Source organism: Tamandua tetradactyla, chromosome 12 (genome assembly GCF_023851605.1).
Source record: "Tamandua tetradactyla isolate mTamTet1 chromosome 12, mTamTet1.pri, whole genome shotgun sequence".
Classification (NCBI taxonomy): domain Eukaryota; kingdom Metazoa; phylum Chordata; class Mammalia; order Pilosa; family Myrmecophagidae; genus Tamandua; species Tamandua tetradactyla.
Window position 1 is genome coordinate 24577673 of NC_135338.1, and position 18043 is coordinate 24595715.

The 18043-nt window shown below is 33.7% G+C and overlaps 1 protein-coding gene and 1 long non-coding RNA gene across 27 annotated transcripts in view; one reads left to right on the forward strand and one right to left on the reverse strand.

Annotated features, from left to right (window-relative positions):
- Positions 1-18043, forward strand: part of GPHN (gephyrin) — a 750954-nt gene that overhangs the window by 728618 nt on the left and 4293 nt on the right. For all 25 annotated transcript variants that reach the window (XM_077122754.1, XM_077122739.1, XM_077122741.1 and 22 more), the window contains 3 exons: positions 3571-3644; positions 8846-8910; positions 12267-12370. In XM_077122754.1, the coding sequence (XP_076978869.1) occupies positions 3571-3644; positions 8846-8910; positions 12267-12370 (243 nt within the window). The remainder of the gene's footprint in view (positions 1-3570; positions 3645-8845; positions 8911-12266; positions 12371-18043) is intronic.
- LOC143651888 (uncharacterized) overlaps positions 1-18043 on the reverse strand; it is a 39974-nt gene that overhangs the window by 9764 nt on the left and 12167 nt on the right. Inside the window, exon 2 of one of the 2 annotated variants that reach the window (XR_013160311.1) lies at positions 640-693. The exons of the other annotated variant lie outside the window; for it this stretch is intronic. This is a non-coding gene — a long non-coding RNA (uncharacterized LOC143651888). The remainder of the gene's footprint in view (positions 1-639; positions 694-18043) is intronic. 2 annotated transcript variants of the gene reach the window in all.

Here is an 18043-nt window from a genome sequence, read left to right on the forward strand (position 1 = left end):
ATATTATCGACAACCCCTTCCAACATGAAAAAGCTAGAATGGACACAGCCCTATATCCCTAAAGAATAGAAAGATCAAAGGGGAAGGTGGAGTTATTCAGAGAAGGTAGGGTTTAACAAATGAGTATGATTGCTGAATTATGATATTGATATTTCTTTTAGTCTCCAGTATCTTAAAGCAGCTAGAAGTAAAAACCTAAAATTGTGGAATTGTAACCCATACCAAACTCTAAAATCTGGTCTACAACTAATTGTTGTGTTGTGCTTTGAAATTTATTACTTTTTTGTATATATGTTATTTTTCACAATGAAAAAAAAGACATCAAACCATAGATTTAAGTTCTGCTAATCTCTAGTAAGAAACAAACAAATCATGCCTAGGCAATCATAGTGAAACTGCTGAAAGTCAAGGAAAAGAGATAATTTTCCAAGAATGACACATTACCTTCAAGGGACCAACAATAAGACTATTAAGAAATAATTTCAACAGAAATCATGGAATTAAGAAAACAATGGAATGGCATTTGTAAAATGCTGAAAGAAAATAACTACCAATGTAGAATGTATATCCAGCATAAATATCCTTCAAAAATGAAAGTTTGGGGTGCACAGGTGGTTCAGTGGTAGAATGAATGCTCACCTGCCATCCAGGAGACCCGGCTTCAATTCCCAGACCATGTATCCCCTCCACCCCCTAAAAAAAGAAAGTGAAATTAACACATTTTCAGCTAAAACAAAAACTAGCAGACCTACACTAGAGGGAGTTTTTCAGGTAGAAGGATTATAAAAACATAGAAATACAGACGGAAATAAAGTATAAAAGAATGGGTTAATATGTGGGTAAATGTAAATGAGTTGATTGTATAAACTATGTTTTTACACTTAAAATATATGAAGAATATATATGTTTATATATATGTTTTATATAGTATGTGTAGAAAATATATGTAATATATGTAGTTTATTTTGAGGTACATCTAAAACACACACATATACATATATAATACACACAGCATTATACAGTACAAAAAGTGGGAGGGAAGTAAATGAAGTTGGAATATTCTAAAGTTCTTGCATTATCTAGGAAGTGATAAAAATGCCAAATTATGGCAGACTATAGCAAATCAAGGATGTGCATTGTAATCCATAGAATATCCATTAAAATAATATAAGAATGTGTCACTAGCAAGTTAATAGAGGGGACAGAAAATAAAATAACACAATATATTTGATTAATCCAAAAGAAAGTCTGAAAGAATGTAAAAAGGAAACAAAAATAGATGTGACAAATAGTATGGTAATAGTTTAAACCCAAATATAGCAAGAATTCTATTAATCAAAGGCCTGGAGGCAAGATGGTTTTGCTGAAATGTGAAAAGAGACTGAGAGAAAAAAGTGGGGCTAGAGAGGAAGACGGTTGAGTTGTGAGAACAATAATTATTAAAAGAGGCTAGAAAATAGAAAAAAAGAATATTAAGTACTATTTTAAATGGACTTTTTTTTTCTGCAAACCCGGAAGTTTTTAAAATATTATGTAGTGTTCTAGTTTGAAAGCTGCCAGAATGCGATATACCAGAAATGGAACGGCTTTTAAAAAGGGGAATTTATTAAGTTGCAAGTTTACAGTTCTAAAACTTGTGAAAATGTCCAAATTAAAACAAGACTATAGAAATGTCCAGTCTAAGGCATCCATGGAAAGATACCTGAGTTCAAGAAGGCTGATGGCATTCAGAGTTTCTCTTTCAACTGGAGAGGCACATGGCAAACATGGCGGTGTCTGCTAGCTTTCACTCGGGTTGCATGAAGCTACCCTGTGGGCATTTTCCTTCTTCATCTCCAAATGTCTCTGGCAACATGAACTCGAAAGCTTTTTCCAAAATGGTTCCCTTTTAAAGGAACCAATAAGCAACCCTACCTTGAATGGGTGGAGACACATCTCCATAGAAACCATCTAATCAGAAGTTACCACCCACAATTGGATGGGTCATATCTCCATGGATAATCAAAAAGCTCCCACCCAGCAATATTGAATGAGGATTAAAAGACGAGGCTTTTCTCGGGTATACCACAGATTCAAACTGGCACATTCCACCCTTTGGACTCCAAAAAGACATGTTTCTTTCCAAATACAAAATACCTTCACTTAAGAAAGGCCAATGAAGTTCAGGGTTTCTCTCTCAGCTGCCTCCACAAGATGGATCAGGCTTAAAACATGGCTTTTCTAGGATATATATAATCCTTTCAAACTGGCACATGTAGTGACTTGACCAGATTTGTTTACAGAAGATCTCTGTTATACTGTTATGAAGAGTGAATTAGAGGAGGAAAGACTACTGGCAGGGAGACTTATTTCAGGAATCCAGGCAAGAGGTTATATTGGCTAATATAATATGGAGATAGAAGAGAATCCATTCAAAAAACAAAGTGGAAAAAAAAAGCCAAATAGACAAAATAAATAAATAAATAAAAATAAAGTGCTTCATAGCTTGTGAAATATTCAAATTTTGGGTAAGTTACTAGACTCATTCTTGGATTAGTGAATAAGAAATTCAGTAATAGACCTAGAGGTTATATTACTTAGGAGAAGTTTTAAGAACCACATTTTTTTTATGTCTGCAAAACCTACTTCAAGGCAGTGTTACCTTTGATTTCCAAAGATCAGAGTTTGTCACATTAGTTGGGTTGGTCATAACCATAGATTGGTCCTGTTTTTGTTGGCAGAATATAAAGTAGGAACAATTAAACTCCCCTGACTACCTGTTTTAGAGCTCTCTACCTGAATAAAAACTATTTTTCATTGTAGTTGACTTATTTAAATTTGGTAACCTGTAGGCAAATGTCCCAATCTCTCTTCAAGGAAAGTATACTGTTTTACATCCACAAAGCAGAAAATATAGAACACATAACACGTAAGTTTCTCTGCCCAGGCACAACTTCTTAAGGCATACATACTAACACCCTTTCCCAGACATAAAATTCTGTCTTAAAAGAGAAACAGGAGGTGCAAAGTTAGTTCAGTGGTAGAATTCTCACTTGCCATGTAGGAGACCTGGGTTCGATTTCCAGCCCATGCCCTTCTTCCAGCCCCCCCCCCAAAAAATATTTGTTTGTTTGTTTGTTTTCAACAAGTGGTGCTACAATAACAGGATAGTCACATGGAAAAAAAATGAAATGTGACCCGTACCATAGCATACAAAAAAAAGAGAAACAAAAATCGATCAATTAATACCTTTATATGTTCATGTAGTTATTTGGTTTTTTGTCTAACTCCCCCTAATAGAATGTACTTTCTATGAGATCAGAGACATTGTGTCTTTTGTTCAGGGCTATATCCCCCAGCACCCAGAATGGTACTCAGCATATAGCAGGTGCTCAATAAATATTATTGGTTAAATAAATGAATAGCTGAATGAATGAAGAAATATTTGTCTTAAGCAAACCAACTTCACTGAAATAAGAAAGGTGTTTCTTATCATTTCAATCTTATACATTCATTGTATTTTCATTTAAAGTTTTGAAAGCCTGATATAAGAATGTTTGAAAATAAAGTGATTATTTTTCATATTTACAGGACTATCTCAAGCAGGTGCTGGACATTGATCTTCATGCTCAGATCCATTTTGGCAGGGTTTTTATGAAACCAGGGTATGAAAATAATAATATCTCATATATGGGGTTGGTTTGGTTTGCTTTGACTAACAGTTTTAAATACTTTATATTTTCTAATATGGATTATATATTCTAGTTAAAAAAAAATTGAAGCACTAGAATCCTATGTACAAAGACAGCTCCTTCCTGAAAAGTTTGAATTCATATTTCTCATGAATCACAGGGTCTGGTATAAACAAGGCAAAGCTATTTTCTAAACCCTTCCTTCCTCTAATTCTCATGTCTAATTCCTTCTTCCTCTTTTTCTCTTTCTCCCCAAAACTGTTCTTCTCTCTCTCTGCCTCTCAGCATTTTAGTATGAAAATTCTCAAACATACACAAAAATAGGGAGTGCATGAACCTTCCAAGAACCTATCACCTAGCTTCAGTAAATATCAACATTTTTCCATATTTGTTTTATCAATCCTCCTACCCCCAGGCTAGATTGCTTTAAAGCAAATTTTAGAGATCCAGTTATTTTGGTATACGTCTGAAATAATAATAAAACAACAGCAATGATTTCTCTTAATCACGGTAGTATCTCATTTAGCAAAATAAATAAGATCTTAATATCATCTAATACCCTGATCAAATTCACATATACTCCAATGTCAAGACAAAGAATATCTTTTTATAATTCAAGTAAGCTTCACTCATTCATTGTATTTGGTTGTTCAGTCTTTATAAAATGAGAACATTTACTGCCCCCCCCCTTTTTTTAATACCATTGGTTTAGTGAAGAAACCAGTTCACTGGTCCTGAAGAATAAATTTGGCTGATTGCTTCCTGGTGGTGGTATTTAACTTGTTTCTCCTTCTCCAAAATGTTCTATGAACTGGACGTTATGTCTAAAGCTTGATTAGATTCAGATTCAATTTTGTTTTTCTTGTCAAAATATTTCATAAGTGGTGTTTCACACTGCGTCATACTACCTCCCAAGAGGAAAGAAAAATAACCACATACCAAGATTTTGCACGTCTCCTAAAAATTAATAATCCCCTTTAAAAAAGTGATGGAGAGTCTGCAATCAGCTGTAAATCCTGAAAGAATGCCAAACATTGGAACTGTTGAAACATGTGTAGTCGTGTCTTTAAGCAATAGTCTTGTCTGCGGAGACCCTTGCTACTTTATGAAGCGTCACTACCCTGTTCAAAGGCCTCAGAATATTGTGAACATTCCAGCACAAGTCCATGCTATCAGGGACGACAGTAATGATGCTTTAGTTCAGAATTTTACTCTGCTGGATGCTCATGTGAACCCTAAGAGGCTTTGCGGTTGTTAATAAGCAAGCTATGCAAACTGTTAACAAATTCCAGGAGCTTTGTAATTGTCAAGACAGCTCTCCTAATATCCCTGGTTTATTGGATACCTACTACCAGTTCAATGAAAGAGATCAGGATCTACTTCCCTGATTTGGCCATTTAAGTATAAAGCTTAGATTTTCCCTAAAGCATCCTCTACATTTGATGGCATTTAGAATTCTTGGCATTATGTTTCTGTTCATTATGCCCTAATAGGGCTGTTGCTGCAGAAGTCCTTTTATTATTGAAACAGTCGGATTTAGATCATTCTTATTAAGAATAGCATTTTTCTTAAGCAAATATTATTATGCTGTATGTGCAAAGGCTTTTTATTTTCTGCCAATGGACAATGATAATTTGATTAGAATACAGAGGACATTCCAAAAGTATGTCAATGAGCTTCTCACTAACCTTGAAAATTCAATTCATTGTTCCCTTTGCGGTGTTATGAAGCTGATATTTCTTGCCCTCATCTCTGGAGGAGAATGATTTGGGAAATATCTATGATTTAAAATATTCTCAGCATTTATTATATATAACCTCAATATTATTTCTTCAGACTTATTTGTGACTTCAACTTCAGGAATTCATCAGTTCCTAATGTTTGTTCTCTCTTAAAGTCATAATTCTCTGTAACTTCAGTCACTGCATAAATGCTGTTAATGTTCGGATCTCAAGAAGAGAATGAAAGTAGGTGTAATGTTCCAAGGAAATGGCTTTCCAAAGGTTAAATAAAAACTTCATAGTTAGCAGTAGAACAATCCTGATGGCAATGCATGATAATAAAATGCTTTGTTGTAATGAGATCTTATTAAAATGAATACTTTTAGAGAAATCACATTGCTCTAGAAGCAAAGGATGCTTGGCCTTATGATTTAAACTGGCTTTATAATATTCCTGTTATCTATGTGTTAGTTTGCTATACTGTTGAAGAAATTTAAATGGGCTTCATTTAATTGGTCAGAATTTTATACTTTTCTAAATGAAAGAAGAATTTTAAGATAATTTTTACTTAACAGTAGGACAGAAAGAAATAGAAAAAGCTCAAGTACAGTTTAGCTTTGCTCTTCCCACATACAGTGCATTCAAATTGCAATTAACTTCTTTCATTTTTAGAGGCAGAGATACTAGAAAAAGCATTTAGAGTAATGTCAGCCAGATCTACCAATCACTATTTCTATGGGTTATCTATAATGAACATAGCTGTTACCAAAATGTGTCTTTGAAATTATTTTCACCACACAGTAACAGTCATTGCCAGATAACCTATCAGTAAATCCACATGAAAATCTCAAATTTTCTAAAACACAGCAAAGAATCAGGAAGTAAGCAAAAAAAGGCCCCAGATTAGCCAAAACAGATGTCATAAAGTCCATATATTAACACTTCACAGCACACCCTGTGAGAACCTTATCCAAATATAAGCCATAAAGTTAAAAAAAACCTTGGTTCACATCTTTGTTTCCCCAGTAGGCTGAGCGATTTTGGCCAAATAGCTTAAGCTTATCTGTAAAATGGGATAATAATTGTCACCTAACAGGATTGTTCTGAGATTTAAGTGAAATAATGGATGCAATACATGATCACTACCATTAAAATTGTAGCTTCTATTATAACTATTGTTATTATCAATAAAGCAATACTGCTACTACTACTACTACCCCTATCTGGTTCCCAAATCTAAAGCCAGCTTTAAGGGTGGAAATTATGGCAGTCTGGAATTCAAGAGAATAACAGAAAGGGAAAAAATTAAAAAAGGGAAAAAAAACAGAAGCAAGAACTGTAGAAATACAGCACTATGGGGTTATGGTTTATAGGTAAAAATAATCCATAATACCCTTGTGACCTAACATTAGTGTGTTATAGTAGAGTAGAATAAGTTTATGATTGCTGTTAATCATAAAAAAATGTTAGTGCAACCATATTATTGTAAAAGGTATGAGTGAATAATCCATTTTTTAAAAATCAACTTGCAAAAATATTAAAAAACAATTTGTGTGCGTAAAAGGATAATTTTTCAGCTATATGGAAATTTCAGGATTCCCTAAAGATTCTGCATGACTCAAGTTTCATTAAAATAATGAAATTTTTACTGGAAGTTCTATATAAAAGGCAGTCCATAGAAAAAGAAAAACTGTTCTCAACTGCCTGCCTCCTCTATGTAACTCATCCTTCCCTACACTCCCAGTTAAAGGGTTCATGTCAGAATCTTGAGAATGTATAATTTGAGAATATTTTTAAATTACTGTTATTTTAATTTTGTTCTAGCCTTAGTATTTCATTTATTTTGTCATTTAAAAAAACTCGCTTCATTGGAGGGAAGATTTTTTTTATGTTTACTGTTGAGAATAGTTTTTCAAATAATTTATTTTCAATTTGGTAAAATATATATAACATAAAAATAATTTTAACCATTTTAAGTGGACCATTCTTTGACATTAAATACATTGATGATACTGTGTAACTTTCAGCACTATTTCCAGACTATTTTCATCATCCCAAACCAAAACTCATACTGATTTAGCAATAACTCCCCACCCACCACTTCTGGTAATCACTATTCTGCTTTCTATCTCTATGACTGTGCTTATTCTAAGTATTTCATGTAAAAAATCATATGATATTTGTATGTCTTTAAAGTCTATCCATGTTGTAACATTTATCAGCACTTCATTTCTTTTCATGGCTAGATAATATCCCATTGTGTGTGTATATATATATACCACATTTTGTTTATCCATTCATCTGTTGATGGACAATTTTGGGGCTCCCACCTTTTGGCTATTGTAAATAATGCTGCAGTGACCATTGGTGTACTAGTTTCTCTCCGAGTCCCTCCTTTCAATTCTGTTGGGTATACACCTAGGAGTACAATTGCTGGGTCCTATGATAATTCTATACCAAATGTTCTAAGGAACTGCAAAACTGTTTTCTACAGTAGCTGTACCATTTTGCATTCCTGCCAACATGTATGAAGGTTACTGTTTCTCAGCATCTCACCAACACTTGTTATTTTCAGTTTAATGATAACCATCCTAGTACGTATTAAGTGGTATCTCACTATAGTTTTAATTTGTGTCTTTCTAATAGCTAGTGATGTTTAGCATCATTTCATGTGCAGATTTATATATCTTCTTTAGCAAAATATCTATTCAAGTCCTTTGCCCATTTTTCATTTGGCTGCCATTTGTTGTTGAGTTGTAGGAATTTTTTCTATTGTCTGTATATTAAATGCTTATCAGATATATGGTTTCCAAATATTTTCTCCCATTCTGTAGGTTGTCTTTCACTTTCTTTATAACGTCCTTTGAGGCACAAAAATTTTTAATTTTGATAAAATCTATTTTATCTGTTTTTTTCTTTTGTTCCTTGTGCTTTTGGTGTAAAATCCAAAAGTCCTTTAACTACTACAAGGTCCTGAAGATATTTCCCTCTAAGAGTCTTATAGTATTAACTCGAGAGCAGTTTTTAAATATTGAAACATACTCATTTTGAATATGCAGTTATCTGATTGAGATGTATTATATAGTAAGCAGTCTTCTGAAAATAAAGATGATTGTTTTAAATTTCCAACAAAAAATAATATAGACATTGTTAATGATAAGTGTGGGAAAATGCCATGATTTGGAGTACACTTCTATGGCACTGGCAGGAAAAAAAAGTACAGAAAACTGGGAAGTTTGGTTACTGGAAAGCAGAAGATGCTAAAAACAATTTAAATGATCTTGAAACACTTCAAGTTAACAAAGTTTACAGGAGAATCAACAGAAAATTGTTTTCATGTGATTTTATACGATAAATAATCTGTATGGTTAGTCACTGAACAAGGAAACTGGAGTGTTTAATTTACTCATCATATTACTTAAAATCACTTACAGTACCTCTTTTTATCTCTAGCCTGCCAACAACATTTGCGACTTTGGATATTGATGGTGTAAGAAAAATAATCTTTGCACTACCAGGTAAGAATAATTGAAATAATTTATTTTGCTTTTTCTGGAAAAATGACCAAATCTTTTTGGACTTCCCAAATGACCAGCCCCCTATTAGAGCCCTTGATTTGGAATCTGAAAGACATCAAGTCCCAGCTATTCCTACCTGTTAATTGAATAACCTTGACCAAATCACTTACCCTCACTGAGCCTGTTTCTTCCTCTATGAAATGGAGATCATTAATATCTCCTTTATAGGGTTGGTGTGAAAGTCAAATTGGATAGTATCTTTCAAAGTGCTTTCCAAACCCTATAATGATAATCAAATGTTAGCTATCACTAGGTCTTTCAGGGGCATCTGCCTTTTCCTTACAGGAAATTGGTCAGTTAGCAGTCCAGTCACCCCCCACACCTAGAAATAGTGTGCTTAAGAGTTCAAAGGGCCTCGAATCACCCAAGCAAATATTAGAGTGAAAAATATGAAGCTGGCCTTGGTCCTTGCCATATTTGGGCTGGGAGTGGGAGGATGGTAGGAGGTGGGGAGGGAAGGGACTACTAGTGCTGATGCTCTCAGTTAAATCCTGTTCAACATCAATATGAATCACCATCGCCCCATCTTATTCCCCCTGCCCTCACAACTGCCCCGCTTTCCATGTGAGAAGCAACTCAGATGTCTAGATTATAGAAGAAAAAGCAAAATGGTTCAGTTTATAAGGATTTTCAAATTCACAATTTTATTTCTGCTTTCCTGAAGGCCATCCATTTAAAGCCATTACTAATCCTGATAAATGTTTGATGGATTTATTTTAATTTTTTTTTATTTTTTAAAATTACCCTCTAGTCTGTAGCAATTTCCCATTCCCTGTTTTTTTTATCACAGATTCCTTCAAAAAATAACCTAGTTATTCCTTTTAGAGTCACAAATCTGGTTGACTTTGGCATGTTTATTTGCTTTTATATTAAATAACAAATTTCAAAAGTAGAGATATAAAGAAAGGAATGAAGAAGACAGAAGAATTTAGAACTTTGAAAACCCCTAACTATAAGCATAAGAGAAATTATATTTCTATCATGAAGAAAATAGTAAGAGCTAGGACATGTAAGGAAAAGTCGTCTTCAAAATGTATCAACAATAAAGACCCCCTGGGGTCTTTAATATTTTCTTGGATATTCTAACAACTATTACATAAATATGACCTTCCTTCCTAGCTTTGTTTGCCTAGAAGAAACTGTTTACTTTTTCTACAGAATATGGCTTGGTACTACAGGCCATCAGTTGATAATATAACAAAGAATTTTATAGTGGGACCCTGTTTTGCTGCTACTAATGAAGTGTTGCTGATCTGCCAAAGAAATAACAATTAAATAATCTACTCTAATTTAAATTTTTCTCTGCTTCGCCCAAATAAACCAAAAGAGGGCAGCAACCACTCACATGTTCAAATTGTAGAAAAAGCAAAGGGGTTCAGTTTACAAGGATTTTCAAAATCAGACTTTTTTTTCCTGTTTTCCTAAGGACCATGAATTGAAAGCCATTTCTGATCTTGGTAGTTTTTGAAGCAATTTGTGTATATACTTATTATTATTATTATTATTTTTACTTTTTAAAATTACCATGGCAATACATGCTCAGCACAAAAAAGTTTTAAAAATACAGATAAGCAAAAAGAAACAATATCCTTTATCCCATCCTACCCAAAAATAACCACTATTTGCAACCTTTTGGTGTCTATCCTTCTAGCTTTTTTCTTATCCAGAGCATTTTACTTTTTCATAGAATAACTTTCTAAAACAGTTTTATTACAGAAATTCTGTAATCACTGTTGAACAGTGGAACAATGATTTTTTTTTTTTGCTTTTCCAGAAAATTTTGTATCTGCTTATATATTTTTTAATTTTTGTTTATTTATTAATTTTTAATTAAAATATATCTATAACAACAAACAAATGCAAACATTCTTTAACTTATGATCATTCCATTCTACGTATATAATCAGTAATTCACAATATCATCACATAGTTGCATATTCATCATGATCATTTCTTAGAACATTTGCATCAATTCAGAAAAAGAAAAAGACAACAGAAAAAAATTCATACATACCATATCCCTTACCCCTCCCTTTCATTGATCACTAGCATTTCAATCTAAATTTATTTTAACATTTGTTCCCCCTATTACTTATTTTTATTCCGTATATTTTACTCATCTGTTGATAAGGTAAATAAAAGGAGCATCAGACACAAGGTCTTCACAATCACTTTATCTGCTTATATTTTGAGGAACAGGAAAAGCAGTTGATTTCCACTAAGAGCCTGCTGTTCTGTTGATCGATTCATTTTTTCATTGAAACTAATTAGTGTCACTCATCACTTTTTGCAACTAAAAATAAAAAGATACTTGTCTATCTTTTTAATATTGAGGATGTGGTTAAAGTTAACAATAGGCTAAACTGACCATTGCCTTTTACTTTAAAGATGCAATTAACATCACTAGCCAAGATAAGGCTAAAATCTAATAGCCCATTATCCATTTCCAATATATACATACATACTCCTGTACAACTATATAAAATTATTAATAAAATTAGAGTTTTAAGATGCACAAGGGATCTTGAGAATTGTGTAGTCCAGCCCTTCATTTTGTGAATGAGTAAAGTTAGACTCAGAAAGGTTTGGAATTTATACAGTATCAAACAGCTTGGTTAGTTAATGATGCCATCCAAAAACCAAACCTGTTTTTCCCAGCCCATTCTTTAATTCACAGCCCACCCTTCCTCTCTTTGAAGTGTGTGGCACACCCAGATTTCTTTTTGAAGACTTACATTTGGATTCCTCAAATTCTTTTTAAAGAACTTTATTTTTGTCTCCAAGTCCTTCACCTCTTAATCATTTGGTTTTATTTTTAAATTTTAAAGAAATTTCTTGGTATGAGGGATTATAGATAAGTTTCTTTCTGCTTATCTGTATTTTGTAATTTTTGGTACTGAACATGTATTATCATGGTAAATTTTAAACATTTGAAAATTAGCAAGTAGATACATAAACTTTAAACTGCTTAAAAACATATCAAGATTAGTAATGGCATTCAATGTATGGCTCTCAGGAAAGCAGAAATAAATTTATATTTCTGTTATAATGGTGTTAAATAATGTTGGGGCATCAGAATTCTCTGCACTTCACTGATGTACCCAAATGTTTACACCCTTTGTGGCATTTGATTGTCATAGTTGTATACTGGCATTCTTTTGGATTCAAGGTGCTTCAGAAGAGGAAAACTAATAGTCACTTCTAACACTCTCTGATACCTAAAGGTATAGGCAGATAAAATTATTTGGCAAGTTTTTAACATGTGTACTATTAATGACTGCTTGGTTGACTTTCAGGGAATCCTGTGTCAGCCGTGGTCACCTGCAATCTCTTTGTTGTACCTGCACTGAGAAAGATGCAAGGCATCTTGGATCCCCGGCCAACCATCATCAAAGCCAGGGTAATGTTTTCTAATGGCAAGAAACCAAAATTGAAAACTGATAACAATTAAGGATATGGTTTTCTAACTGCCCAAAGCAAACATCCAGAATTTCATATTAGTTTTGAGGGAAAATGCAGTTATATTCTCACTTTCATGATAGAAAATGGAAGGGAAAACCCTCTTTTATTCCCCTGCTACTTCTAAACTGAATTATCTTCTCCATCCAGACATCCATATGGGAATCCAGAGAGAAAGGCCTAAAAATTTGAGTGGATATTTAAGGGCAAAATGGTCAATAAGATGTGGCTGGCACCACCCTACACACTAGACCAGTAAAGACCTGTATAGAATTCTCTTACCCCCTTGTAAACTCACAAAGGACAGCAATTAACTTGCTCAATTCTTCTGTGATCTCAATGATAAATTTTAAACAGTGCAGAAAAAGGCAATCAGAAGGCTAGAAAGAGACCCAGGTGATTCAAGAGGAAAGGGCGGCTACATCATTTGAAAAAGAACTACTAAAGCTGAGGAGTTAAACTTTTCATAAACGTTTTGGAAATTATAGTCTCCTCCACCAACACATTGAAATTGACTTACTACTGTGCAACTAATTATGTTACACACTGTGCTTTATTAATGAGCAACTTTCTGGGCAATATAAGCTATAATACCAAATCATTAATTTTCAAGAACTCTAAAATAAATTCAGATATGACAGCATGCTGATTAATTGACAGGAAGAACATAAAACAGAAGAGAAAGATGAAATATTAATCAAATATTGCTCTAAGAACCCATAACATTTTTTAAAAATCTAGGCTATAACTCTTAATGCTGACCTTTTAAATACTGAGACTTTGTAAACTAGTAGGTGAAGAGATTTTCTCCTTTTCTTAAAATTTTAATAAAAGTTCCACTAGATATTTCTGAAAACAAATTTTTTTTCAATAGTCACAGTGGTGGACTTATGTGAAATTAAATGGAAAAAGAAAAATTAAGATATCAATGAACAAAAAGTATTCTGACCATGTTGAAGATTGGAGCTATAAAATTTAGATTTAGACATTCAAACCTGTAGTACTGAATTTACAGTTTTTATATGTGCTAAATTTAGGTAATAAGAAAAATCTACGTTGTTATAAGAGAGAGAAGGAAGTCTTGACTTTTACCTTTGTAAAGCTCTTATGAATCCTTTCATTTATTTCTCATTTTAACATCCACCATCTCTTCTTTAAAAGTGACATTGTGGCAGTCATCCATTCTGACAACAGTGACAGAATGATGCTCTGTATTCAAACTGATGCTCAGTACATTGTTCATGATACTACCCATTTCCTGCCAGCTCAGAGAATCGAGAACTGGTACAAAAATCAGTCAAACTCCTTTTTACCACATAGCAGTGTTATTGGGGCTGCCAGAATGTAGCTCCTAAATATGCTTGGCTGTTTGCATCTTTTTCTTTTTTTTTTTAGTTCCCAAAATCATCCCCACATCTTCAGTAACACACAATTACAAATTTAGAATAATCCTTCTCACTTTCTTGAAATATATTGTAAAGATTATTGTCTCTATCTTCTGACCATATGAGATGCAGCTTACCAACATACTACTGTTCTCCATTATCAAATCAGTCAATATGGTTGCCCTAGTCGGTGCCGCTACCAATTCTTGTTGCTTATAGCGCTGGCGTTGGTAACTCACACTGCTGGAATCCAATGTAACCACCCTGTGAGTAGGGTGATACTGCATTATTTTAAAGGGTCAGCACAGAAAATGTCATCCTTTTATAGCAAAGCATTCTGAAGAATATCAGTTCAGAACAAACACTTGTCCTCTTTCCTTGGTCAGTTATGGTTGAAGTTGAAATATTTCTGATTTTCAGTAGCCAATCAGAAACACAATTCTAGCAATTCATTGAAGGATATCCTGTCATGTGTTTCCTTAACATCCCATCAAAGCCCCCTTTAGTGCCCTTGTTCTCAACTTTTTTCTTTCTAAACATGTCTGTGATAACTCCCAATAATGTTAACAGGCCAGCCATCTCAGGCAGTGATTGAGAGAGGTGAAAGGGAAAAATACCTCTGTGTCCCGTGGGGCCGGATCAGCATGTCCTGGTAGAGTGTTGCAACACTGCCAGACTAGTCTAATTTGTCCCCTTTCCTCTTCTTGTGAACAGTGCTGTTCCACACACTATAAGCACTGATGAACGCTTTCTAACTGATCTCATAAGCAGTGAAGTACAAAGTGTTTCAACAAAATGTTTATATGGTCTGAAAATTACTAAAGTATTTGCAAATGTAGAGGGAAATATAATGGTTTATTGTACTAAAATCAGTCTTTGATCATCAAAAGGTATTGCTGGTTGCCTGTTATGTGAAAATATTATGGCATGTGGATTAAAAAATAGATATTTTAAATGACAGAACTCTCTATGGCATAAGAAATGTAAATTGATTTAAATTTATTATTAGGAAATGAAAAATATAGCTAGATTATTAGAAATTTTGGAAACATGAATTTGACCCTGATCCATACCAGCATGTACAAGGATTTTAAAGTTACGTGATAAATTTTATATGATTTATAGGGTGAATATACTTAAGGACCTCTTTTGTATACTAATGAAGATAGTACCTCATAACTTCCAAAGCATTAATCAAAACAGTTACTATAATAATAATAAATCTTCTTTAACCACTCTTTGGAAATTTTGACCAGACCTCAACAAAAGCTTCCAGCACCATCCAGGACTGTGGCAGTGTCATCCTGGGCCTCTACCCAAAACAGAATCCCCTTTGGTTATGTGTTTTCTCATAAACCCTCTTCCTCATACTGTGTAGCTTTTAGCCCCAATCCATTTCTAAGAACCTTTGGATCTTTCACCTTCTCCTTATTATTGTTATAAAATCTTCCAGAGGCCATTCCCCACACACATTCAGGTCTTTGACAAATGTCTCATAGTCTTTTGAGACATAGTCATCCCCTATCAATTGCTTTAGGTACTTCTAAGTACCTTTATTTCTACTTCAGTAACCCAGACCCACATCCTTTTCAATGGCCTGAACTGAAAAATCAACAACATCATCTGAAAAGTCACCAAATCTGGTATATACTTTGGGAATAATGGCAAGTTACCTATCAGTAGATATAACACAGAGCATAAACACTTACTTCTATAATTCCTACCCTTTTCTTTTACTCCATGGCCCCTTCTGCACTTTGCTCATCCACCCTAAAACCCATGGTGTATCATTTCAGCTTTCTTCCAGCACTCTCAACTTTTTAATCTTTTCTTCCTTATACTGCTATCTACTCTGAGAATCCACAGACTTGGGTCAATTCTCACTTATTTGTTCTTCACTTTTATTTCCAGTGCTAAGCATCACTAGACAAGAATATATAGCTATTCAAGTTACCAGTTTCAATTTACAAATCTCCAGTCTTAGCAGGGGCCAAATTCCCATTGGTAATCCTTTTATATCAAATGAATCCACTTCTTCCATTCCTCATTGCTATTCTAAATCTTCACCATTCTTCTTAGGCCTCCTCTCTCATTTGTATCCTCTTATTTGTAGCCGTATAAACCTGGATTTGAACGATTGCTCCAACATTTACTAGTTTTATAACCTTTGGCGTATTTAGTGGTTTCTCTTCATCCAATATTGCCTCCTCTTTGATCCCTTTTCTAATTCCAGTTATGTCGGTATCTCCGATTAAAACCCTTCAGTGCTTTCCGTTACTGTAGGTTTAAATCCAAACACTTCAAGAAGGTAAAGGAATCCCTGCATCTCATGGCCTCAACTTCATCTGCTTCCCTGTACTATGACCACACCAGCTATTTGCTGCTTCCAGAATGGATATGAGCTCCCTGCCTATGCCTGTAATTCTTCCATCACCACCACCACCTCCTTTCTCTGCCTGGAAAATTCCTTACTCATCCTATACAACTCAAGCATCACATCACCTATAAAGCCTTTCTCAAATTCCCTGAGAAATGTTGATTACTACCTTCGTTATGCCCTTCTATACCATATAAATAGCTCTGTGGTAAAATTTTTACACTGTATTTGCAATTAATTCTTTGTCCTATTTCACCACGAGAATTCCTTGAGGTGATTTCTCACCAAGATGGGCAAGACAAGGAAGGACAGAATGGTCTCCTTTTTTTTTTTCCTAATTCTCTCCCTTAGGCATTTCCATGCAGACCATATCATTTATTACTATACCAAATGGCACAATTTTGTCTCTTGAATGTCTGCTGTGTTTCAGGCATATATTCAAAGGAGACAGAAGAGCAGTCCTAACCCCAGTGACTGCCCAATTTTGAATGAGTAGAAAAAGTCATCAGAAGTGAAATATCCATCTGCAACACAAAAAAAGTGTCTGTTTATCCATGATGCATCATTCTTTAAGTATTGAAGAACATAGTAAATATGTCCTTTTTAAAAGTAAGTGATATTATATACCGAACTGTAATGTCAGCACACATAAATATATTGGTTAATAAAGTATTCTACATTTCAGTAAAATACCATTAAAATGTAATAATTTCACCTCTAACTGGAAAAGGGACAGCTGCTTGTGAAGAAACTATGAAAAAATTTTATTCACTTCTGTTTGATACATTTGATTCTTTTTCTTGTGGTAACATATACAATATAACATTTGCAATTGATTCTTTTTTTAATATTTTTATTTAAGGAAACAAAATACACTTAGAACCACAAAAAAATGGCTATCTCAGTTAGCTTAACCATGGGCATATTTAAATAAATTATCCAAATAATCATTGTAAAACCTGTGTTTGCACAGTAAATTTCATAAACCAACTTAAAATTAAAGCAACAAAGAAAAATACAAATTCAGATGACAAAATTCTTAAATTCTAGATATTAAACACTTAGGTACCATTTGATCAGCTGTCAAAACTGATTGTTCTCAAAATATCAAGTAGAGGGCGGGCCATGGTGGCTCAGCAGGCAAGAATGCTTGCCTGCCATGCTAGAGGACCCAGGTTCGATTCCTGGTGCCAGCCCATGTAAAAAAAATTATAATAAATAAATAAATAAAATATCAAGTAGAAAGTTATTACAAATATCTACATTGCTATAGTAATGACCTATGGTATTAAACATTTTCCTGTTTTCAGGAAAATACGAAGATACAAATGTTTTCACACTTAACATAAAAAAATCTTAACCACCTAAAATGGATATCTTAGTTAGCTTATTCATAGACATATTAAATAAAATATCTAAGTAATCATTGTAAAGCCTGTTTGTACAATATGTTTCATAAGCCAATTTAAAAGTAAAACAATGAAGGAAAAAATCTATGGATACAGATATCAGAGTTTTTTTTATTCCAAATATTAAACACTATCTTAAATACCACTTGATTAACTATCAAAACTCTGTCCATTATAGGGTGCACGGGTAGTTCAGTGGTTAGAATGCCTGCCTTCTAGGCGGGAGACGCAGGTTTGATTCCCAGACCATGCCCCCCAAAAAAAGAAGAAAAAAAAAAAGCTGTGTCCATTCTCAAAATAGCAAGTAGAAAGTTATTACAAATGTCAACTTTGTTATAGTAATGACCTATGTTACTAAACATTTTCAAATTTTTTATTTCAGGAATTTATTTTATCTAATATTACTATAGCTACCTATAGTTCTTTTACCTTTTTTGTTGTTA